Here is a 26,624-nt window from a genome sequence, read left to right as displayed (position 1 = left end):
TGTCTCATCCCTGGAAGTGTTCAAGCCAGGGCTGGATGGAGCACTGAGCAAACTGTTCTAGCAATTCTGAGGTGCATGTGTAGGAATGCACTTCAGAAAATGTGTCAAGCCATGAAGCTTTTTATTTATATTCCATCCCTTTATCCAAAACCCATGAAACTCAAACCCATGAAATGAATAACAGGGGTGGTTCATCCTCTATATCAAGCTTTAATTTCTTAAGCTCAATTTTAATATTGCTGGTTTATAGGTAATGTGATTTATACTTTATTCTTTGAACTTCTAATGTATTTTTGCAGTAATCCAAAAGAGGTACTTAAAATTAAGTGATACAAATTTTATATAATTTTTTTCTCTTTTTTTGAGGATGTTACAAATTTTTAAGAAAGGCATGCTAATTATTACCAGATTATGTCATTTTTCCTACTTGTGCTTTTGTAAACTTACATGCAATGCATAATATATTATAAAATTTAGTTGTGTCGTTCTGACACCAGTGAAAAATGGCCTGTTTCTTTTCAAATTAATAAAATTAATAGGTAGTGAAATGATGGAAATTTTTGTGTTAGCTTTAGAAATGTTTGACATCTCTACTACAGAATTATTATTTTTGCAAGCATGCAAGAACCACGAACTAGCAATTCATTATGCATCAGAATATGCATATGTGGGATATGCAGTAACTGAAACTAATGAGATTAACTGATCCTGACAGATAGAACTTTAGAAAGCATACACTTCTGATATTCATAAACATTTGGGCCTAACTGAAATCAAGTATATGTAAAAATGTTGTTGTCACATAGAAAGGATCTTCTAGTTCCCCCTAGGCTACAATATGCTACGAGAAAAACTTGTTTTCTGTTTATATAAACATAGATTTCTCCACAGATGTTTGATTAGGTATAGATGCAATATGTTGATAGTTCATGATGCATGATTTTTCATTCCCTATAGGAATTACATCCTATTTTGATAGGCTTACGGTATTTTTAGTACTTCATACATTTACTCATGGCAGAAATGTAAATAAGTATTTCAGAAATAATTTCACTTTTTGCATTTCAGACTGAAATTTCCCTGCATGTCTTTGCTGTTGCTCTATAGGTTGGGTTGGTACTGAGGGATGCCTCTGTGTGGCTCAGTTGCTAATATCCAAGGAAGCCTGGAGCTGAGACGGATAACTAGCAGAGGTCTTGGGAACCTCACAGAGACCATTTTGCTCTCTGTGTGTGACAGGGAGGAGAATCAGCTGGTGCTGTGTTTCCCAGTCAGGTGCTGTACTCTCAGCTGTTTTGGTCTTTGGGCCTCAGTGTGCCATCTGCAAAATGTAGGACACACTCTCCTAATTCAGCCAGGTGGAGAGAGGATAGGTACATTTTTACAGTCTAAATGGTTTGAAGCCTGCAGCAACACCCACACTGAGAAGCGAGGCCCTGTGGATCTACCCAGCCATAGCAGGCTGGAGGTCTCTGCATGCCCTTTTACCCTTCTGTTCCATGTTTGCTGCTGCAGCTTACTGTGTGTGCTTTCCATTGAATAATTTCTTTCTCTTTTCTAGTTTGAGGGTTGCAAGAAAGCCTTTTCCAGACTAGAAAATCTCAAGATTCACTTAAGGAGCCACACGGGTGAGAAGCCGTACCTTTGCCAGCACCCTGGATGCCAGAAAGCTTTCAGCAACTCCAGCGACCGCGCCAAGCACCAGAGGACACACTTGGACACTGTAAGGACACAGAAACCCCACTGCAGTCCCCTGTAAATTAGACCATCTGCTCCTTTCCTCCAGCCTGCTGACAGCAGGTAGCCCATACCCTTAGAGACAGGAGGGTGGACTGATGAGGCTGCTGAAGCTGCTTCAAAAGTAACCCAGTAATCTAAGCATGCATGAAGATGGCTGGCTGGTTGATAAAAAGACCACAGTTCCATGGTCTTTGCTGCAGGTAGAGGCAGTAGCTTTCTCCCACTTAGCTGACCTTTAGGGAAACTGAAACCGTCTGTTATATAAAGTGCTTTTCTTTGATGAAAAGTTCAGGCTGGGGCATGTACCAGAAAGTCAAGAGAGCCAGAATAATTTTGTAAATCTAAAAAGTTTTGTGCCAACAGATTGTCCCTTGTAAATTTGAGGCACTGCTGAGGTTTGTTTAAAAACCTCTGTTTCAGAAAAAAAGGTTTTGTTTGCTGAGAGAGAGTTTCCAAAGGGCAGAAGTCCAGAAATGCAATTAAAACAGTGCCATTTGAATTAAATGGCTGCTAAAAAATAGTTGAGTACAATGTATATAGTATAGTTATATAGTTGATATAATTGATACTATGGCCGGCACGTTAATAATTTGTACAAAGTGTTTTCAGAAATTATTTGTGAAAGATAAGTGGATAAATTGCTGAATAGCTACTTTCAGGAAAGAGTTGGACCTAATGTTCATTTAATATTTAGTATTGTGAACCTACAAGTCTTCAGGGAAAACAGACAGATTAGAACAAGCAAGATGAGAAGATTATGTGAGTTAGATTTACTGGGCATTCTTTTAAGAAAACTATAAAGATATTACAGGATATTTTACAGGTTTTTTTCTAAAATTAAGTAATTATTAATAATAATAATAATGAAGTGTTATTAGAAAACGTGAGCTGAAGGAGTTGGTCAGTACTTCACATTAAAATACATTTTATTTTTTTGGTATGTAATATTTTTGAAACTTCAGTATTCAGTGCTTGTTTTTTCTTGCCTTCTTTGTAATATAGTAAACTAACACTTTTTCTTGTTCTCTTTTCCTGAAGCAGATCCTTCTATAATCCTAAACAGTCTTTCTGGGCCTTTACTGCAGTTTCTTTACCTGATTCACTAAAGACTGTAATTTCTGATTAAGTCAAAGATTGCTCTGAGGGTGGAAGAATTGTAAGTATATCTAGCAATACTCATTGTAATGCTAAGAAAAAAAAAGGTAATAATGAAACGTGCTGTAATGAAAGCTTTCCTTCTGTTTGTCTTCCTTTAAAGCTTTACTTCATCCTTTCCTTTTCTAAAAAAATTGCCAAGCATTCTGCTTGTAATAATGTACAATATTTTTTTCTGTAGTAATGTGGTTTGCAGGATCCCAAGGCTCAGAAAGGGTTCTCTTGAGTTAAAATAATCTGTGATACAACAGCAGCTTTATCCTTTTTCTTTCTGATTTAGAAACCTTATGCATGTGAGATTCCAGGATGTACTAAGCGATACACAGATCCAAGCTCCCTGAGAAAACATGTGAAAGCCCATTCTTCCAAAGATCAACAAGTCAGGAAAAAGGTAATTTTTCTGCTGTCTTGACTGGTGTAAAGTTCATGTGAAGTAATCAGTGTAATAATATTAGATGTTTCAATGCATCTTCAAGTACTTGGGTTGCTTTCAGACTTTGAATTAGAAAAAAGAGCAAATTATAGATAGATGTGGTTTGTATATAGATAATTTTATCTTTGACTTAATGAGGCTGCCTGATACAGCCTTCATGCTGTATGTTTTCTGATGTGACAGTTAATTACGAAACAAATACAACAAGGCAAATAAAAATAATTTCTGCAAACAGAAATGCTTGGTTTCAAATTATGCCACTTGGTAAGTACACACTATTACAAAATACTGGCCAGTCTCAGATGGAAGGTTGGATTTTGAGGGCAGCATGTGGGATTAAGCTCTAAGTTGTATTTGCATATTCCAGATACTTCCAATAACACCAAGATATTTCACAGTGCTGATTCCCTGTGGATGTCAAGCCCATGAGTCATCAACTGTTTATATTATAAGTGCATCTCTAAAGAGCTGAGTTGTGACCTAAGGGAATTGGTTTTTTGAGCATTTTTCATCATAGCTCCTATTAATCACTGGCACAATGTTTACAAGGTACAACATAGATAGTTACTGGACCTTTGTGGAGTTATAATTACTAACTAGCATTATGCTTTGGTATTTGAAATATTTCCTGACAGTAATAAAAAATAAGAACAACAAACCTTTTAATGAAGAATTAAAGTTATTTATGGATTTAATTAAAAAGTGAAAATTGGCTTAATGCCAAAAAGGTAATTACAAAAATGTGACTTCATCAAAAATAACCATAAAAATTCCAAGGTGATAAAGGCACAGTGGACTAATACTTCAAGCCCTAGGGATCTTTTCTGTTGAAAAGAATGAAACCCTTTGCTGTCACACCCCGTTAGTCATGGATTCCTTTAATATATTGTGCCTGACTGGTTTTAATCCTCCCTTTAACCTCCTCCTGCATACCAAGTGACATTATTGTGGCATCTTAAGTTGCTGGCTCTCCAAGACTGTACCTGCAAATGTGTCTTTGATGTTGCAGAGACTTAAATAGCAAGATGAAGTATATTCATAAGGGTGGAATCTTATGTGCTATGCTGATGTATACATTGAGTCTTCACCCCGGATTCTGTAGATGTTTCTTCAAAGATTTGACTCTTTCCTGGGCTCTCTGAGCTGGGATTATGCAATGGGATATAGGTAAATTTCCACCTCTCAGTTATTTTAAGCCACTTCTGTTGATGTGTGTCTATGACTTACCATATAAGGCAAAAGTCCTTTCATACAAATCTGAAATGCAGCTACTGTTCCCCTTCACTTCCCAATCCCTAGTTATCCACTAAATACATTTAACTGGGAATCTTGCCACATAATGACATGAAATCCTATAAAGCAAGAAGATCCCAGCATAAATGTATTTAATAAAAGTAATTTAATGGATAGTACAATAACATTTCATTTACTCTTCAAAAGAAGGCAGAGCCACGAGAGAATAGAGATAGTCATGCCTACTTTACTCACCTTTGTGTAATTTGAAAAATTCTTCACAAAAATTCTTTTACAAAAATGAGGGCAAACATGTACACAAACACCATGCAAATATCTGGGAATAGATGCTGAAAATGTTTAGTAAAACATTTTAGGTATATCCTCTATGCACTGTAATAGTCAGACTATAATTTTAAAGTACTTTGGTGGGGTAAAAAGCAGTGTTTATTATCATGTTTTTGAAAGGAAAAATTGCTGACTCTTCCAGGATTTCATCTTTCCATTGGGAAGATAAATGAGGTTTCTTCTAAGCCACAAAGTCAGTGAAAGAAAACTAGACAGTTCCCAAAATGAGAGATTAAAGTGATGCTGAGAGGAATGTTAATGTACAACATGCCTCTCAACTACAATTAGTTTTGAAATGTGTTCTATTTTTAATCTTGTTCTCATTTCAGCTTTGAAAGGACAACAATTTACAAGATTTTTTTTTTGTAAATTGGCTAGACAAGTAAGCGTATTTTCAGTTGGCTATACTTTTTTGATTTCAGTAAAGCACAAATGTCTTTCATTTGTGAACTGATGGTACTGTATTCAAAATCAAGAATCCGTAGCTCTTTTGGTTTTGGCAAGTCTTTTTATTGAAGATAATGAAAATTAAATTATGGAACATTGTGATACCTAAGTCAGCTGGATAGAAACTTTCTAACATGGCTTTGAGTATTAGAGAGCGGGCATTCTTTACTGCAGTGTGCACTGGAGGGTCCTGTCTCCAATCAAATTCCTGAATGTTGTGTAAACAGTGTTTATCATACAAAAATGGTCACATATTCATTAGCTATCCCCCCTTACTGGATGTGTATGTTTTACTTTGTTTTACATAGTCTCACCCGTTATCAGAAGTCCTTATAGGTTCCTTGGGGTCTGTCTTCAATGTCTTATGTCCTTTTCAGGTGCCTGTTCCTCAAGCCCTGCTTTTGAGTGAGCACAGTAAATTTTTTTGCATTACTTCTGCTTTGTCAGCCTAGCAGAGCTGAGTTGTCATTCTGCTTGTGTTTTATGTTTTCTGTTTGCCTAAGTTACATCCTTTATCTATTTCTCCAAGGCTGTGCTGTCCTGCTCTACTGCCCTTTGTAAGAATAAATAAATAAAAAGTAAAATATTGTTCTGTTCTACTCATTCATATCATTCTACTCATTATCATGTCCATATCACATCATTAACAAAATGCAGATCCTGTGCCATAGGAACAGATAACCACAGGATGGGTCAGGTTGGAAGGGAGCAGCAGGTCACCTGGTCCAACCCCCCTGCCCAAGCAGGGTCTTCCCAGACCACATGGCACAGGATCTGGCTATGCTGTTCTTGAATATCCCCAGTGAGGGAGACTCCACAGCCTCTCTGGGCAATCTGTTCCAGTGCTCAGTCACACTCACAGTGATGCACTTCTTCCTCCTGTTCTGGTGGCATTTCCTGTGCATCAGTTTCTGCCTGTTGCCTCTTGCCCTGTGGTCTGGCAGTGCTGAGAAAAGCCTCTGACACCCTCCCTTCAGAGACGTGCAGGCATTGATGAGGTCCCCTCTCAGTCATCTCAAGTGAACAGGCCCAGCTCCCTCAGCCTTCTTTGTAAGAGTGACCCCGTGGTTTGAAGCCTGTATAAAGTCAATACTGTCAGTATGCTCTTTGTGTAAGAGAGCATTGAGCCTTGTACAAGTATGAGATCATTGTCTTTTCCATTGAAGTATATAATGAAAAGTAATTTGCTATTTCTGTAGCAGTTGTGCTGAAGAAATCTGTTCTGGTAAATCTAAAGAAAATATTTAATTCACTTTCAAATACTGCAGTGCAATTCCCACTGTGAATGGAATGAAATGGAATGGACTCTCCACTGGTTTTGTACATCTTGTCATGAACATCTGCAATGTCCATTGCCTTTCTTAAAGGTTTTCTCTTTTTAAAAAGTGCGTTTTCAAACAATAAGAGATAATTTAAAAAAGACAAAAGATTGTTCTGATTTTGTGCAGCTGTTTGGCCGAGACAAGATCAGTAACATTGACCTTATCATCTGAACAATGCAGTGGCTATACTTTTAGATAGTTTTAATTTTATCCACACCAGTGAATAACTGTTGTCATATATAATAGCACTTTAGGCTTATGTGTCCTGCCAAAAAAAGCAAAATCGACAATGATTTAAAAGATTGTTTCTATTTAATTGAAAGAAAGTGAAACAAATAAAGATACAACTACTTAGGTCCATCTTTGGGAAGAAAAGAAAGATATAATTTGAACAGTTGACATAAACAAGACCAGCTAAAGGGAATGCAAAATTCTTAGTCTGGACTTTGAATTGAAGGATGATTTACATATACGAATAATTTTCTCATTCAGCTGACCAGCCTTTGATCACTTGGCAGTTCTCATAGTGACCAGATCATGTCTTCGGTCTTTTTATTGAAATTATTTATGGGTCAGTCAGGATATATTATTTAGACAAGCTTTGAGGTAGTGAATGCTTACCTGACAATTGCCTCTGTAAACCTGTACCATTTAAGGTCATTCAGATGGGTCTGGAGGAACCTATACAAGGATTGAACTGACCAGGTAGGTTAACATCTCAGCAGATGAATCACTGATACTTCTAGGTCACTATTTAGTCTTAGCCTAACACAGGAATTATGTTTATTTTGATGGATTTTTCCAGGACAAAAATTTTTGTACTCTCTCTCCCAAAAACCAAATATCATGGAGCCATAGCTTCAGGAAAGGCAGTCCAAAGGATATTTCTGAAAATTATCTAGACCATGATGGAGATTTTTTAAAATTGTAGTTTATATGGTACATGCTAAGTACCATATAAACCATATAGTACCATAAATCACTAAGGAATGATGGGAGTGGTGAGATCAAAGGAGATAAGGGGTTATGTACAGGGCTTCTAGACTGATTTATTTCTGCCTGATAATCTTTCTTTTTCACACAGATTGCTCAGTTGTAAAATGATGGCTGAACAGTCACTTTTGGGAAGCTAGCAAAACATTATCCCAGTCACGATGGATGCTTCCATAATTTGTTCCTGTGATATCTGACTGGAAGGAAGTATTTTCAGGTGTTATTTTGCTGTGCAGGAATAAAGCACAGAAGGCAATCGGGATTTCTCTAATCCTAGTGCTATTTATGTTTGATTTCTTCCCCATTGCATTTACTGCTCTTCCAAGATTGATCAGCTAGCAGTGGTAGGAAGTTTTCAGAGTACTATTTCTGATTACAGTAAGAAAAATGGTGATAGACTGCACTGCAGAGATGGAACAGGCAGTTGGATGCCTCAGCCATATCCACTTCTACTTCAGACTGTAGTAGAGGCTAATAGAGCGTACACTAGGTATGGAGCACATTGGAAACAATAGGGTAGGGATATAAACCACCTGGCCAAAGCAATTACTGTCATTCCTTTGCTGAGTGGCCTCTGCTGAGCTTGATAAGGGTTCCAGTCTGAACTGAGGGGGCTTTACAGAAGGTTGCTTATAAAGGTCCTATAGGTATTCCTCTTATTACCTCTAATACCTCCGTATTAGCAAAAAGGGAATATAAAATCCTCACCTTTAGAGGCAGATCTTAATAACTGAATTATTCTGAAGCCTAGTTGTTTTATATTCCTTTCCTAAAAGTACACCTCTTCTTTCTTAGAGCCCTGTAATGTGCAATGTATATAGAATATACAATAGTTTGGCTTGGAAGGGGCCTTAAAGAAGATCTAATTTCAGTGCCCTTGCCATGGGCAGGGACACCTCCCTCTAGACCAGGTTGCTCAAAGCCCCATCCAGCCAGGGATGAGACATCTACAGCATCTCTGGGCAACCTGTTCCAGTGTCTCATCCCCCACAGTAAAGAATTTCTTCATGACATCTAGTTTAAACCTACTGTCTTTCAGTTTTAAGCCAGTCACCCTTTCATATCAATACAGTTCCTGAATAAGGGTCCCTCTCCAGCTTCCCTGAAGGCCCCCTTCAGATACTGGAAAGCTCCTTTGAGGTCTTCTCCAGGCTGAACAGCCCCAAATTCCTCAGCCTGTCTTTGTAGGGGAGGTGCGCCTGTCCTCTGATGAAATTTGTGGCCTCCTCTGGACTTAATCCAATAGCTTCACATCCTTCCTGTGCTGACACCCCAGAGCTGATGCAGAACTGCAGTGGGGTCTCACCAGAGCAGAGCAGAGGGGCAGAATCCCCTCCCTGGCCCTGCTGCCCACACTGCTCTGGATGCAGCCCAGGACACGTTTGGCTCTCTGGGCTGTGATCACACAATGACAGGTCATGTTGAGTTTTTTGTCAACCATCATTCCCAAGCCCTTTTGCACAGGGCTGCTCTAAAACACTTCTTATCCCAACCTGTGCTATGATATATAAACCTGTCCACCTTACAATGAAAACAAGAAATGGGAGAAAACACAATTGCTTAAAGACATGGTGTTCTTCTACTGAACAATATTTCTCTGGAACCAAGACATACAGGTGTTTTCAAAAGGCTAACATGAAAATTTCTGTTAAGTTTTGAGAGATTGTCTGGCTTCCTGTTATGTGAGTTATGTCAGCAAATTTATTATTCCCTCAGCAAAATAATACAGACCTCTTGCCTCTTACAGAGCTGCATTCTTCTTGATGGCTTATTTTTTAATTGTTTTACAGTACAGTAGAAACAGGCTTTTTATTGTGACTACATATTGATTTTACCACACAACTGATGAAGCTACCAGTTTGTTTAAAGATTCTAGAAAAACCAAGATTTTATACCAGCCTTTAGATTTTGTGAATAGTGTAAAGAAAACAGTGTTTGGGGATTTTTTTTTTTTAGATAGTATCCTTTGTTTGTTAATTTCATGATGGGTTTTCAGTTTTTTCTTTCTTTTCTTTCTCAGTATTTGAACCAAGGTTTTTTTTTGCAATTCAAGAAGCACAGTGGTTATTGTGTTCCTTACATGACAGAAAATATTTTTTAAATATTTTTTTCCGACTCAGAATGTTTAATTGATGAGGAAGGAGGGAGCCAAGGAGGGTTAGAGCATTACACCATTGGTGTTTCAGAAGGTCATTCAGGCACTGAGCTAATTACCAGTGACAGTCTCCATTATGTGACTGTATTAATGTGAAGGAACTGCTCTGTTTGTGAGCACCTTCCTCATGGGGAGCAAACATACTACCATATGAGATAAACAGCTTCTGCATCCTTCAGACCTTATTCAGGCTCTTAGTTCAGATTTCACTGTTTCAACTGCAAAGGGGAGAGAATGGGTTGAAAGAGAAGCCAATCTAGTTTCTTGCTTTGAGAGCAATTGAAAATAAGGATATTTTCTCTCATTTGTTCTCTATGAAGGCCACTTAAAAGATGTCACCAATGCAAAAAGAAGTGCATTCAGGGCCATGGGATCAGTGAGCAGTGCTCATGGCAACTAAGAAACTATTCTGCAGAAGAAAATGCAGTAAGGAGTAAGTGTTTTAATCCCCAACTTTAATCCCTTTACTTCCTGTCTTCAGAATGAAGTATAAGTCAGACACCATGACATTCAGCAATTTTTCGTGAAAGGCATGTTTGCAAAAAGGGATTACGAATGGGCAGCAGTGTTTAAGGAATTTAATCATACAATTTGTTGGAAAACTTTTGAGGCTAGGAATGACCAGTTCTTTTGAGTGTGGTCAGTGAGACACGGGAAAACAGGGTCTGAAGGCAGTGTAGCACTGGCTGTGGCTGAGCGCCCTGCTGCTGCAGCAGTGGTGTGTGCTGTGGGGGATGCGCAAGGCATCCAAGGAAGATCCATTGTGGGGGATATGCTTTGCCAGCACTACACTTAGAACTTTGTTCACCAGGGAGAAGTGAGAGTTGAAATCCCCCAATGGTTTTCATGGTGTTCTGACAGCTGTGGCAGTTGTATAACCAGGAGAGTGTTGGTTTGTTTTACTTATTGGTTAACGTTTGTTATTCCATATACTGATTCCTTCCTGTACTTGCTTTCTGTCCTGAGCTTATATTCCTGTGAGCTTTAGCAGTGACATATTGAAAAGTGCATAAGAAAGAAAATAAAAATAAATGCTGTCACGCTCATTACATTTACACCCACTGCAGAAAAAAAAAAAAATCCAGATTGTCTCAAAATTCTGTAAACAGCTGTCAGTTCGTGCTCATAGTATTTCATGTTCTTCAGGTCCATTTTTTATATGAAGCAATATCCTTTCGTCTTCACTTCCTTGCCACAGCATATGCATGAACATGGTCCTGATAGAGAAGGAATCTTTCTTTCTTATGGTGGCCTGGTAGAGAGAGTCCATGGGTGGACTTGGCAGTTCTGGGTGTACACTTGGACTTGGTGATCATACTGGTATTTTTCAACCTAAATGATTCTATAATTCTATGATTCTCATTAACCTATCACATTTCAGTATGGACTTTAAATGCACTGTCCTGTTCATTGCTTCTTAAGCAGCTCCAGGGTCTGAGGAAGCAAGATTTAATTTGTGCGTAGGATGCGTAGGAGGTTGTCGTTCAGCATCCTGACACCAGCACAGATACCCCTTCAAGTCTTTAGTACTGTCCTCAATGAGTGTTCCTGTTTCAGGCTGAGGTCTCCTCTGCAATTTCACACTGATATGGGTGTGGGCAGCTGCATTGGCATCTACTGATTTTGGGAGTCCTCAGTACTGCTCCTGAAGCAGTCATGTATTAGCCTCACTTGCAGTGCCTGTTTGAGAGGGCCTTCATCTGCACATTTGTTTCCTCCGGGTGATGCAGAGCTCTGCCCTTACTCTGGCACAGCTGTTTGTGAGACTGCTCTGTAAGATGAATTACGGCTTTAACAACAAAAGCCACAACCTGACAGAGAAATGCCCCACAGTAAATCAGAGGCAGTAGAAACTCGGAAAGTTAGCAGTGCCAGCCTAGCCAGCACCTCACATCATTGTCTTACCTGATAGGGACAGTAGAATGGAACATCATTTTACTCTGATAAGGAGAATAGAGCAGCACAGAGAGCAGCACAGACTTGGAGAAGTAGATGAAGGATGTAATATAGGCAAACAGAAGCCACACAAAATGCAAGCAGGATGCCAGCTCAGCTCTGCTGATGAAGCAGAAGTTATGCCAAACAATGATATTGTACTTACTCAAAAGTGGGGGTCGAACCACATAAAAAGGACATGGGACATTGAAAACCAAAAGAAGACGCCAAAGAACCTATAAGGACTTGTGATAAGGAGTGTGACTGTGTAAAATAAAGTAATAGATATACATCTAGTAAGTGGGGATAGCTGAAGAATATGTGATTGGTGTGTACGACAAACACTCTGTTTATGTGATGCTCAGGACACGGAGCTGGAAGATGGATCTCATCTGAATGATCAGCACACTGCACTAAAGAATGCTTGCTGTCTAGTACTCAAAACTGTGTTAGAAAGTTCCTATCTGGATGATGTCAATATCATGCCATGTAACACTCTAAACAGGTATCTCACAGTGAAAATGTACAGGGATGTCCTGAGGAATCTTTGAAAAAGTTAAAGTTGTATGCCTGAAGGTAATGATTTTGACCTCCTGATAGTAGAGTAGTAGAGTTTTTCTAGTCCTAGACTGTATTCAAAATACTATTTTGAAGAGAATTTTTTCATGTATGATCTGGTACATGAATTTAGGTTCCAGTGGAGATAAGTACAGAATCAAATATTTAAAGTGAAGGCCAGTGTTACATAAAGGATGCTGCAGCTAAAGGGAAAAAAAAATTCAATCTGAAAACCTCTTTCTGTATACTAACAATTGTTGATATTATCTACAGATTACCATGGCAATTTTTGGTAATTTGTGATAGGGAGAAAAATATGTTTGTACTAAATGAAGCACCTGGTGGATAAGTATGTGTTTATTTTACACATTTTTGCTCTCATTAAGTGAAAATTTGCCAAACAGATGTATTTTCAGAAAGGGAAAGCAAATAATTCTGCAGTAATTCTGAAGTGTTTTCTTTGTCAGGCTATATTTACTGATGCTTAGCAATATCATATAATATCTATATCCCCAAATCAGTCTGGCATGAAAAAGTAGGGGTTTTTTCCTGCTTTTTTAATTGAGCAGGTCAGCTATTAGACTGATGTTCACACAAAAACCAGCTACAAGCCTCTTGTTACTGCTTGAAGAAGAGGATGAAATAGAAAGGGTCATAGGTAGAATTTATATATTTGAGATTTGCTACAACCTGATGTGGGACAGGAAGAGAGGTAATATACATGTGTGTGTGTATGTATATGTGTGTTCAAACATCTATATGAGGACCATCTAGTTGTGTAGAACAAAGTAATAATCAATTTTCAGCAGAACTCTGGCTCTTTTATTTATTTTAGAAAAAATTAAATCACTCAATTCAAAATGCACTCACTCAACTGTACTTCCCTTCTTTAAGGTTCTCAGAATTTTTTTTATTTCAAAGTTTCCTGTCAGATCTGTTCCAGCTGCAATTTTTCCCCTTAAAGTGGTCTTCTTGATGGTCTGTATTATTTTAGTGATGCTATAATCCAAAATATTAGAATAATATTCTAATTAGAATATTAACAATCAATTAGAATAATACCAATCAAGAGAGAACTCTCTTTTCTATATATAATAAAACCAGAGTTAATTTTAGTGTTATCATTCATAATGCAACAGGATTTTCCTCTTGTAGTATTGCTTTAAAATCAGAATTTCTTCTTGACTTGAAATTTGCCAGTTACCTAATTGTGTAGGTTCCAAGTCTCTTGATTTTTAATGCAAGACACTGAAACACATTTTTGGTTTTTTTTCTTGATCTATGCCAGAACATGGAGATGGAAAACATTTTTGTATTTAATACATTAAAATATATTTTATATATAACAGATCAATATAGTAAAACTTTGTTCACTGCAGTAAAACTTTGAAAGTAGCAAAAGTAACTATTTTTTGCATGGAACCCAACATCACTACTGTGCAGGTAGGCTAGTTTGACTTGAATTTTATTGTTTTTCTGGCCAAGTATTTAATTGAAACAGGACCTAAAAGCAGGGAAAGGTAGGGTGCACACACACACACAGAGGCATATCTGAAAGATGTGGTGGACAATTAGCAGAATATTTTTCTCTAGAAGTCCTGCACAGATGGCTCACTGAAAACAAAGGCTACAGAGAAATCCCTTCTGTCTGCATTGCTTTTTTGCCCCAAGATGTCTGTAGCCTCCAGAGGCAAGAATTAGGACAATTTTTATTGATTCTGTGTCACTTGTCTGTTGTCAGAAAGGTTTAGTACTGTGCAAGAAAGTGCTGGACCTTGAAGCTGATCTTGGTGAGTAGAAGGATGATCTACATGTAGCACGAAAAAACACAATATGAGTAAATACTGTCTTAGAGCATTGCTTCAGAATGAACTTAAAATTTTCTGTTGGTGATGTCGTTGTGCTCTCAATGTCATGATACTGACAGGACATAATTTTACTCTGACTGTACAAGTAAATACTACATTCCTTGTACTCCTTCAGAAAAGGTAGTACAATGTGTGACTCTGTGTAGACAGGTTGTGCATTGCTGCCACAATGCCAGCTTAAATTACAGACAATGAAAATGAGTAAAAACTACTGACTTACTCTGTAATTGACATTAGTAAACTCAGTACTATAGCAGAAATTCTTCCTTGTCTTTACACTCAAAACAAAACACATCGATATAACTATTACAGTTAGTGTAAAAAAATTTTGGTCAATTAAACATACCAGTATTTAGGGTTTGGTTTTTTTTGCTGGTTTTAGACATGCATAAAAATATCATATCTGACCTGCATAAGAATAAATAGACTGTAACTAATGTCTCACATATGTAAATGCTTTTCTAAGTGCACAACATGCATGTATATTAAGCACACATTAATGTAAGCAAGATTTAAAATTTTACAATTTGATGAGATAACTGGCATGTGTGAATGACTGGAGTCTAAACTTTGCTGAAGAATTAATCAAATTAATCTGAATATGTACAGGCAGGTTTTGAAGTTAATATTTTGCGTGGTTTAGGATTTCTCAAGCTACATGGCTTCTTTTCTTATGAAGTGTATTCATAAACACACTTATCATATGTTTTCCTTGATGGTGTCTGACTTCTCTTGTACAGGACCAATGCTGAGGAAACTAGCCAGGTGGTACAAAAGCGTGCAGATCTCAGATAAAACACACATTGGTGAGAGAAAAATGGAAAAAAAAAATCTTTTCTTGTTAGGAGACGTTTTCTCTGGGATTACATCATGCATCAAATCAACAGCACACCTCTGCTTTTGAACTCAAATATAATGAAATTGAAAACTGAGGAATAAGAATCTTACTCCCTTCTAATTATTTCTGCTTGTTTCATTTAATTTGGGTAATTATTTATTCATATGCAAAATGTACAGGAGTAGAATTTCCATCCATTGTTCTGAAAGGCGATAAACATTAGCCGATTGTCACAGAAGTAAAACAGTTGTAAACCATGACTGTTGTTTATTATAAAAAAATTGCGACATTGTGATAACGGAAGTGCTTCTGTATTTCCAAATACGATACTTCACAAGTCTTACCATAAAATTGAGCTATTAAATTCAAAAAACTATTATTTGGAACAACTATCAAATACAGGGGAATTTTAAGTGAGCAGAGAAATTGATTGTTAACTTGCACTTTGGTCAGCCATAAATTTAGGTTACATTACAGCACACAGAAAATGGCTGTGCTCAGTATAGCAGACTTGTCAGTTATTGATTTCACCACTCAGTGAGGTAACTTTATAACCATATAGTTCTTAAAAACAGATTGCCAAATTTTTAGTCTCAGCATGATTGTACTGGTGCTCAGCTGAGTGATCATGAGAGAAGCAAGATGATCATGGGCAAGTGACATATTTCAGTCACAGTGCTGGGAGATCTGTGATGGGATATGATCCAAATGGAAGTCAAAAGAGTGTGAGCTTCCTTTTGCACTTGGATGGTAAGTCTACAGTCCAGGCTGGAGAAGAAATGATAGTGTTGTTAGAGCAAGAAATGGATGGCAGCAGTTATAGCTGGTCAATTATTATTTCTCCTTTATAGTTTTTAAAGTGAAGATAAAATTCTACAGTTACAGTGGATGGTTCATGGGTTTTGCTTGGTTTTAAGATCATTTTTTGTTTCATTGTCTTTTCTGTGTTTCTTGACAAACTAAAGAAGAACCACAGCTCTGATTTCCCTGCATTTGTCAAAGTGCAAGGCATTGCTTTCAGTTAAAAATTTTAATTGCAAGTTTTCTTTGAAATATGTAAAAATATTTGACTGAGATAGTGTGGATTTTTACCCTCAATGTCTTTACAGGAAAAAGAAATGCCTTGGTCAACTATATTTTAACCAGAATCTGTGCTTTTCTCTCTATTTTGTTCCAAAAATGCCAGTTTGTCTCCTTTCAGAGAAAAGATCTGGAAAAACATTGGAAGGCCGATGAGCTTTAAACAGTGGACAAAGGAAGACCAGTAATCAAAGAAAGCATTGTTACTGCCTCTGTTAAGAGAAAACAGTAATGGTGGGAAATGGAGTTTTCTGGTTGGGAAACAATTGTCATTTAATGGCTGGTTCTGCTGAAGGAACCTTTCCCATTTCTGGTCGGGCTCCTCGAGGAGTAGAGTGGGGAAGGCCACTCTAGCCCTTGCTCTCCTCTTTCCAGTACCACAGAAATTACTCTTAAAGAGCAAATTACAGGCATGCCTTGCAGCAGGGGACAGCAAATTTATTCCCAGCATCTGTTAACCGGGGAGAGTTTGTTTGGAAGGCCTGTGGTAGTACTTTTAGTGGCAATTTGAATTATCAGTGTGCATCTGCTCTTGCACAAGACAGTGGAATATCCACCTCTTGCTCAGGGTATTTTTCATCATTTGTTCATTAAATACATACATGGTAATTCTAAAAGGACACATTATATATATACATTAAATGTTTTGATACATATTTTTACAGTACATATGCATGTGTAAGTTTATAGCCCTTGTGATTGTAAATACTTATTGACAATAGCCAATGCATAAAATAAGAACTATCCTCAGAAACCAGATCACAGCTATCTCACATTGCTTCTTTCTCTATTTTTGGTTTTCTATTGATGGTCCTAGGTTTTCTTCATTTTAATAAGTTTTGAAAAGCCAGATGATTTATGCCACCACAGATTGTCGAGTTAGATTTGTTCTAAATATCGAATTATTTGTGAATGCAAGATTCCTGAACAGAGCAAATTAGAAAAAATCTGTGAAATGGATGGTTGCCTATTTTATTTTACAGGAATTACTGAATTCTTGTAACTAATGTGTAAATACTTAGCTCTCCTTTTCTTGTTTTTCTTACTGTTTTATCCTTGAATGCTATCTGATATAGAAAATTGATATTTTCTTAAAAAAATATTCAGACAATTTTACACAGGCAACTTCTGTGATTGTGTATTCTGTATGATAGAATCCTGATTCTTTTATAGAAGTCAGATTTTTCATATTATATTCACTTTAGATTCCATAGAAATTTAAATTCACGTAAGGCTTATTAATAATGTAACTGTAAGGATTTGAATGAGGATGTATTTGACATTTAATTTCACTGAGTTTCATGCAAAAGGTATATAACTAGTGATAGCAGCAAACCCAGCACAATTACTGGATAATAGCAGACAATGACATGTACCAAAGTCAAAGAAATGTTTGTACTTATAACAGATTATAAAAATGGACAATAAACAAAATCTTTTGTCAGGGTATTTCTTCCCTTCTCCCTTTTCCCCATTCACTCTCCCCCTTCCTTCAATGCTAGAATAACAAATGTACCTTGCAGAGGTAGTGTACCTTTGGGTTTAATAGTGATTGGCAAAGTTTTTAAGAGAAGGAATCTCCATTGTGCAGAATGTGTGCATAGGTATCACAGGCTATGTAGTGTCTCCAGATACAGGGTCAGGTGCTTATGATGTGTAGCACCAACTCCCACCCAGATGCCATGGCTTTACAGCAGTGCATATTATCAAAAGTAATTTGAATGTTTATCACCAATTTGTGGCACAAGGGATCATCTTGTGGCAATGGGTCTTCTTATGGTTGTGTTCAGAATTGTTTCCTCGTGCTCTTTTGTTCTTCATTTGCCCCATCCCTGAGGTGTTGGAGGCAAGGTTGGATGGGGCTCTGATCAGCCTGATCTAGCAGAACATGTCTCTGCCTGTGGCAGGGGTGTTGGAACTTAGTTCCTTCAAATTAAAACTGTTCTGTGATTAATTCTTAAGTATAGTATGTGCAGAAATTTGTCTTGTTCGTCTTTCTCCCTTACAAGTTTTTTAGGGGTGCTAGGCTATGTTCTAGCTGTTACCTGCTCACCTGCCTTGGCACCAAACAGGAGAGGAGAAGCCTCAGTGGCCTCTTTGAGATTTACTTCTTGGGAAAGTGCAGCACATCCAAGAGCACCAGCTCAGGGTTCTTTCCATCATGCTGCACAAATCTGGATGACATGACAGGATATTTATGGGCATCTCAGCCACTGCAGTAGCCCACATGTTTATAAGCACAGACCTTCATTTTCCAGGCTTTTAAATGAATACACCAACTAAAATGACTTTAAGGAACAGACAAATTTTTGTTAAATGTAACATCAACATCAGGCAGCAGATCAGGACAGGCATCAGTCCCAGCAGCTTGCAGCAACATCCATAACTTGCCCTAAACCTCAGGCTGCAGTTTGGCATTACAGCTCTACCAACCTTGTTGGGGTGCTGCAGCAGATTTTCTCCCTTTTCCTTATTTTGGTACTGTGATTTTTTAAAAATTGTACTTTTTTTACTGTATTTTATTGCAGCCTCAGCTTGAGATTCTCCATCCAGTTTCATCCAAAGGAAAGCTCTGGTTATGAATTTGTGTATTAATTGTTTGTAGACAATTTGTAGAGTGAATTTTCTGGTGGTCAGCCAGATTAACAGAGTTGCTGTTGGTGGATCAGGTACCATGGAAATGGTCATGCATGCAGCTAGGATTACTGGCAGTGGCAGAACACTCACAGCTCCACTGTAATGAAAAACAAATGTAGTCCTAGTCTGTTTAGGAATGGGGTCTCAAGACAACTTTAGTCCATATGAAGTGGTCCCATTTCCATCCTGACTTGCCTGTATATTACCTCTCCTGCTGTTTGTTCCCAGTCCCTCATTTCCAGTGTCATAAGCACCTTTGCTCTTCTGGTCCTGAGGTGAGGCAGTTCAGAGCACTGAACCAGCATGAAAATACTTGTATTTATTATAGTACTCCTCTGCTGATATAAGCAGTGTCAGACATTTGATAAATCTCCAACACCCATTTATTAGGCAACTCCTCTCTTTTGCAGTGTGTGACAAAAGAGCACACTGAAGTCCTTCTGTCCAAGATCCTACCTGTACAAGTAGTCCTTGTCCTAAGAACAGTCTTGTTAAGTATCTGGAAGTGTTTTCTTCCTCAGATTCAAAAAGTGCCTGCTAGAATGAAAGGATGGTTTTAATGAGGATTTAAAAGAGAAGATTTCTTATGGTGTTTCATCTCTTTCTCTAACCTCAACATTTCTTCATTATAACTTTTCACTGTCTTAAAGATTTTTGTAATTATTTCCTTTCTTTTGTCCATGTCCATGTTTTGTTATAATTTCTCCCTTTTTACCCCTTGTTTTTCAGTTGCGATCAAGCTCAGAGATGGGCCAGGACATCCTGAATGACTGCCTTGCAATCCAGCCCCTCCAGCCAGCCCTGTCACCACATGGTGCTGTAGATAATACCGTGGGACACTCCCCAGAGCCTGCTTGTGATATTTACCCAGGTATAGAAAAATACATTTTATATGTATAATTCCTCACTTTAATATTAGGGATCATTTTGTAGAGTAGAATGTACTCTGAAATCCATATCTATTTCATAAGAAGGATAGAATATAATAAGTAATATTAAAAAAAGATAGATTTTGAACATGTTTTTCTATGTTTTTTGGAGGGAAGCAGAAAATATCATACTATACCCATGAAAAGACCTCATGCAACATAGATGGATATTTTTGCTTTATAGGTATTTGATTCTGCTACCAATTTACTTCTACCATTCTTTGTAGACATCTTGAATACATTAAGCTTCATTTAAAATCACTGTATTTTTCCTCTGACTTATTCATGGATCACATATCAGTCTTTCAATTGATCTGCATTAGGGAACTGAAATGCTGCATTATGAGTTCACATATTTTGACTGCAAATACACAATAAATACATTTGTAATATGAATGTAACAATCCTTTTGTTTTATTGTTTCAGTTAAATATCTGAGATTTTCCTGCTAAAATACCTTTACCATACCTGCCTACATGTACAATTTTTGTTAACATTTCAAATAAATTTGAAACAATTGGTAAGTTATGTGTGATAATAAACCTTAAAGCTCAAGAGTGCAATGGGCAGGATGCTAGTATTTTTTAATGTAGTATTTTAGTAGTTGTGAGTGCATCTGCTTTTAACTTTCAGGCAGCATGCATTACATCTTTTATCACTTCAACTTTTAAGTGAGAACCAGACATAGGAAGTGAATGAATTGGCTTCATTGATGTTATCTGCAGTGATGAAAATTACATTATATGAATTGTCCACTTCAATAAGTGGTTTTATTTTACTGAGAGGCTTGTAAAGCTGTCAATTCTATTGCATGTTTTTGTCAAGGCTGCTGTGAGTCACACAATCGTTAGTGATGATGTAGGTTTATAAAACAAAAATCAGGATATTTAAAGCTGTGTTTGAGTGTATACTAATTTATTAAGTAGTTGGTATTGCTTGTATGCTGTTAACTTTTAAATACCTTAGTTTGAGTACAGATTGAGAATGACATTTGCTGTGTGAAAGAAAAGGGAAATTTTAGACTTTAAAAATGACATTTTGGCCAGAGAAACTCTGGGAACATGTAGCTGGATATAGTTGTTTATTTTACATTGTACCTTGAGAGGGAATTGGATAGTGAGGAATGCTGAGATTTAAAAAAAAAAAAAAAAAAATTTAATGGTTTCACCAAGTGTAATATACAAAATTGAGAGATAATAAAGACTCAGCATTTCCTTTTCTTTTGAAGCTCCTAGACAGAATGGAATGGGGCAGTATGTCAGATTTCAGATACTGGGGATATTCTCACAGGAGATTGCCACAGCAATCTGTTGAGCTCTCCTCCCTAGCTTCCAGACTATGGTTAAATGTCCAGTTCTGTCTGCTGGGTGAGTCCAAGCACAGGCTGGAACAAGCTGCTGTCCATGAGAAGCTGGGTAAAGCTGTTGCCTCCAGCCAGCCCTCAGCTGGCAGTTGTCTGCCATCGTGATGTCTCATAGACAGCCTCTGAGACTGAGACATTACTTTCTGTAGTCTCATTCATGCATTCATTCAGTACTTGATGTTTGCAGCACTACTAACTATGAACATTCTTTGATATTATAATTTATTGTGGTAGTTTCTTTACTGGCACTGCTTTCTATTGTATGGCAATTTTTATGGTAAGTTAATGTTTATGGTAATTATTCAATGTACTCTTATCAGCATTAATTTCTGTGTAAGTAATAATTGGCTTTCTCTTGCATGTGTTGTCAAGTATCTATAATTTGAAATCTGTTTCTCAGATTTCTCATAGTTTTATTCACTTGTGTTGTTTCACATCAGTTAACTGAGGGTATTATGTGAGGTATAGATCAACCCATGTCATTCCATTCTGACAACTACCTAGTCCAGTGAATAATTGAAATAAATTGATTCATTAACAGGATAATATACTATGTGAACAAGTGAGATAACTCCAAAAGGCAGGGAATTATTTTATTGAAATGGCAACGTGAAAATTATTCATGTCCCATAGAGAGAAAAGTAAAATACACAAAAAAATAGCTTGACTCAGAGAAGCTACCCTTCAAAATTCACTAATTTTTCCTTTTTTCTTTTTTTGTAAATATAGTTAACAGCTTTGGGACTTCTGAAAAACTAAATACATTATTTTTACTGGGTACTATTTGAGACAGCATATTAGCTAAAATGTCTCTGTACTACTTTTAAAGTAGAAGGAGGAATAGATTTTCATTCTTCCAGTGGTGTCCAGTCAAACTTTTCTTACTTGAAGGTGACTTCACTTATTATTGATGCACATGTAAAGCAAAGGTAGTTTTTTTTTTTCTTGTAGAAGAAGTCCACAGAACAAATGTTTGAAAGCAAACTATTAGAAATATGTAAGAAATGTCAAAAGTGTATGTTTAGATGCAAGTTCATTTTTTCTTGTGGTGACCACTGTATAGAGTGCCAGTACTGTTAAAATACAGAATCTATAAACACAGACACATTTAAATGAAATACCACAATAATCTTTTGGACTACACATCTTTTACTTGGAGTTAAGTCTCCAAAATTTTTTTTTTTCTTATATTGTAGTCTTTGTGACTTCATAGAAGAGCAGACTATAATCTTACTAATACAGTAAGGTAGCATGACACAGTCTTTGCTTAAAACTAACACAAAATTACATTTATGGGTCTAAAGCAGGCAGATAGACTAAGGGCTGAGCATTGTGATTGTACCTAGGTTTTAATTCTGAGCAGTACCTAGACATTTGGGTTTACTTGGGTCACAGAATGAAGATGTGAGCAGTGCACTCGTAATAACAAGAAGGTGATGATGTTTTTTTTCTACTGTGAAATACTATGAAATCACTTTGTATACAGCAATCTAGAATCACTAAAACTGGAAGAATCATAAATAATGCAGCAGAAAAAACCACATCTTTTTACTCTGCTGTTTGGATAAAACTTGACCATTTCATATTTAAGCATAAACCAGAATGTGTAATTAATTTATAAGTAGTTCTTGAATATCACACTAAGCTCTGCTCCAGACCAAGCTCTAATGCTTGTCAAGTGCATGATTTTCTTTGCAAGTTGGAATTTAAAAATTGTCTCAGTAAAATTACAAAACTTCTTTGAATTCTAAGTATTTTTTGGAATAATGTCCTATGCTGTATTCTGAAACTTTGACCTATGAGAATGACTTGCTGTGCTTTTCTTGAGCAGCACTTTTCTTTGGGTTTTTTACCCCACTGAAATAGTACTAGGCTTGTGCACAGAATAAGAAACAATCCATTCCCCCACAAGTTTGTATATAAGGTCATGATAGGAAAGTAGATAGGTACAAAAGGCAGGTAGAAGATAAGGACACATACAGGAGTTATTAATTAATGAAATAATTTCATTATTTTAAATTTTATTAAAGCAGTTGTCCTACTGAGTCCCTAAGAGACGTCTGAAAAAAAGCAATCTATTTTTTTTTTTTTAAAGTGGTCTGTTTTTTCTTTAAAAAGTAGTTTGTTAAGGGTGACAGTCTTGGAAAGTAGTTACAGCTCATTCCTGTAAGAAAAAAACAAGAACAAGAAGGAAGAACTGACACATGAATGGCCCTTGCCGTGAAGAACAGCATTTTATTCGATGCACACAGAATGGATGCAAAAGGAACAGTAATGCAGGACTACCAATAATGAAGAGGATCTCTGTTTTTCACCTTTTAGGATGAATTATTGCACACATATCTAGAACTCCTGCTTATTGTGTAGTCCAAGGTAGGACTGTACACACATTGCAGGAGGCAAAAATGTGTTAATAATATTATCTTAGTGTCAGGAGGATGGTTTGCTTCCCCTCAGACTTGCCCTTTTATTTACCAGTTTTGCTTATGAGTTTATAATTTCTGTTTTAAGACAACTTAATGGTTCTCCAAAAACTGCTGTAATGCTTGGGTTCCCATTTTTAAGAGCATTTAGCAGTGGACTGCAACAGACATTGTAAGCAGCACAGCCACTTGCACCATTTATAGCTCCATTCATTATGAAGAGACTGAACTTCAGAAACTGCAGCCCACTGAAAGAGAAGAAAATGAAAGACAGGGATGTGATCTAGAGATGCCATGCTAGGAATGGCTTAAAATACTACTCCAGACCCTGCTCTATTGCCTCAGTACTTTAATGTTTTCCAGTATCTATGAGCTGCTTGCAGAATAACTGAAAAGAGATAGAATGGCCATCAGTGCAGATGGTCCATGTGGCAGATTAACTTTGGAGACAGGCTTGTTACCTTGAAAATGCAATTTTTACTTCTACTGTACTTCTTAATGCATGATGGTTTATTGAGTTTCATGTTCTCTGGAGACTTCAGATTTACAGATGAGCTGAGGATAAAGGTAAAACAGACAATAGCTTTCTCATTTGCTGGGCTTACCACTTACAGCTCAATCCAACACATATCCACATATTTCTGGCTACAAAATCCTGTAGGGAAGTGTGGACTTCCTATGGAAAGTGAAAGAGGGGAATATATGCAAGTGATGCTTCCAAGTGCAAAAACTATTTCATATTTTTCTTTCTGTGCAGTAGTACATCAGTTATTGTCAAGGAGCTCATAAATATTCCTTACAGAAATAGAAAGCTATATTTAGTAATTTAAAAAAAACCAACAACCTTGCAAATATATGTATGCAACTAACTGAGCTACAAAATTAAACCTTAGTCTTAGTCTATGTGGTAAGAACTCTCAGCCCTACTCCAAATTCATAATGTCAGTAATTAGAGGAGAGGTATTTTGGTGGCAGAAATTGTTTTTAAGAGTACTGATTTGATGATAGTAAGTCAAAGATGCTCTTCAATTAGTGTTGTTTCCTGCCTGATGAGCGTCATTTCTCTCTTTTACTGCAGCTGTGATCCCCAGCACACAGATAAATCAAAGTGGAACAGCAGCTGGTGCAGTGTCCTTGTCCCACCCTGGCAGCCACTCTTCTCCAGGACATAACATACAGGGCAGTCCTCTGCATCCTCCCCAGATACCTCTTCTCGCAGCTGCAGACTCAGAGAGGTAAGACCCTATGTTTCCCACCTTGAGCCTGAGGCTGGACTGTCTTCAGAGCTGCCAGGATGGGGGAAAAACAATTGTTGGTGTACAGAAAGGCACTGTTGGCAGCCCTGGACTAACAACTGCTCTGGGTAGGGGTTTATCAGGGGAAGGAGAGGTGAAATGGACAATGTTACTCCAGCCTGGGAGGGAGACTGTCCATCCATCTCCATTTCAGGGACTTCCTCCAATCCCTTCTTGATCCCAACAAAGGGCCCAAGCAAGAAGGATTATACCAGTTGGCACAGTGAACTTCAGATGACCACAGCCATATCTTACAGAATGGGGGCCCTGAGATTCATGTTTCTGTTTCATTGTGGGAGAAGAGTCATATTCTATCAATATTCTCCCAGTACTAAGCATTTCTGAAGGATGACTTTGCCTTTCTTTTTTTAAATTGCCATTTTATGAAGAGCAATAGATAACAAGCAGATTTTTATTTCACCAGTTTTAGAGTTTGATTTATAGTCAGGATTTATTTTATGACAGTTTATGTATGTTTCATTATATGCTTGTTGGGTATTGTAAATTCTGTGATTTTAGGTTTCAGTGACATAAAAACCAATTGCTTGGATGTGTTTTGATTTTCATCCTGAGACATTCCCTAAATTATTTTCAGCAATCTTTCCCATGATTTAGATAGTGTATGGTACTACAGATGTGGAAATCCATAGTTCATTGAACCGGAAATCTACCAAATCTCAAGTCCGAGGAGACCTAAATAAATGTTTTTAGTGGAAAAGTCAGGAAGATAGCATCATCAAATGAAATACTAAAGTCTTACTATCTGCTAATGGATACTTAAACATTATCTTTTAAATTTCTTTTTCAGTGCTTTAAGTGATAAATTGCTGTATTTCACTAATGTATTTCAAAGTATTTAGTTTCCTTGAGTGACAGATATGACAGTAATTTGAAGAGTACAAAATCCCCAATTATAAACCTGAAAACAATATTCACTAGATTTCAATTACTGGTAAATGAGCATAATTTCTTTGGATGAAAGCAATATTTACTCTGCCTTGTATCAGGGAGATAGAAGAACATGATGTCTCGGGGAATTAACAACAGGTTAAGTACATTATTATTTCAGACTTCACATGTGAATTCAGCCAGTTCTGGAGCCACTTGAAGTTGTTGAGCTTTTTGTACATCAGTCTGAGATGGAGCTCACTGCCTCATGATCACTGGAGCTCACCTACTTGGTTCATTCCTTCCTCCCCACTCCTGCCCTCATCATCCTGGTCTTTTTCCCTTGTGCTGTCTCTGGCCCTCTGTGCACACCCTCTGTCCATGCTCTCTTGCCTGACACAGAGGTTTTTCTGTCCCAGTATAGTTTTCTCATCAGTGCATGGCCTGTCTAACATCCATATTCAATGATTGCCAGAGCATGAGGTGACAGGCAGGGACACATTAATAGGTGTTAAAGGTATAAATGTCATTACAAAAGACAATGATCTTACTAGCCCATTTCTGAGGTTCATCTTCTGTAAAACCATAGCAGAGGTGCCTACAGTGAGACTTCATTCATTCAATTAATTGAATGCATTTCATATGTCAAGATAATAGAGTACTCTACAGAATAATAAAAAGCTAACACTCCTTTTTCATGTGTTAAGTGTATACATGCTCTCTAAAAAGGCTTGAAGTGCTAATTCCCATATTTGGAGCTGCTTTGGATTAAAAAAAACTTACAGTGTCTTCATTTAAGTAGTGTGACAAAATTTAAATTCAGAAAAGGAAAGAAGCATTATGGCAGTGATGTTTTGATTGCATTACATAGACTAAAAGTTAAGGGAAATGTGTAAAAGAAAAAGTGAGGCAGAATCTACATCTTGAATCTAACAGTACACTCGCCTAGCGGCCTTGCGAGTTGGCTGACACCTCTCTTCATGG

At 37.2% G+C, this 26,624-nt stretch overlaps 1 protein-coding gene across 6 annotated transcripts in view; it reads left to right on the top strand.

The window, feature by feature from the left end:
* The window catches only part of GLIS3 (GLIS family zinc finger 3), a 157,129-nt gene that overhangs the window by 110,040 nt on the left and 20,465 nt on the right, over positions 1-26,624 (top strand). For all 6 annotated transcript variants that reach the window (XR_004500479.1, XM_033520494.1, XM_015653122.2 and 3 more), the window contains exons 4-7: positions 1,562-1,723; positions 3,176-3,286; positions 19,472-19,613; positions 24,536-24,692. Coding sequence is in view for 5 of the 6 variants with exons in the window: in XM_033520494.1 (XP_033376385.1) it covers positions 1,562-1,723; positions 3,176-3,286; positions 19,472-19,613; positions 24,536-24,692 (572 nt within the window). In the remaining variant the exon portion in view is untranslated. The remainder of the gene's footprint in view (positions 1-1,561; positions 1,724-3,175; positions 3,287-19,471; positions 19,614-24,535; positions 24,693-26,624) is intronic.

Source organism: Parus major, chromosome Z (assembly GCF_001522545.3).
Source record: "Parus major isolate Abel chromosome Z, Parus_major1.1, whole genome shotgun sequence".
Lineage (NCBI taxonomy): Eukaryota > Metazoa > Chordata > Aves > Passeriformes > Paridae > Parus > Parus major.
The sequence above is the reverse complement of the archived record's forward strand: the minus strand, read 5'-3'. Positions and strand labels throughout refer to the sequence as shown.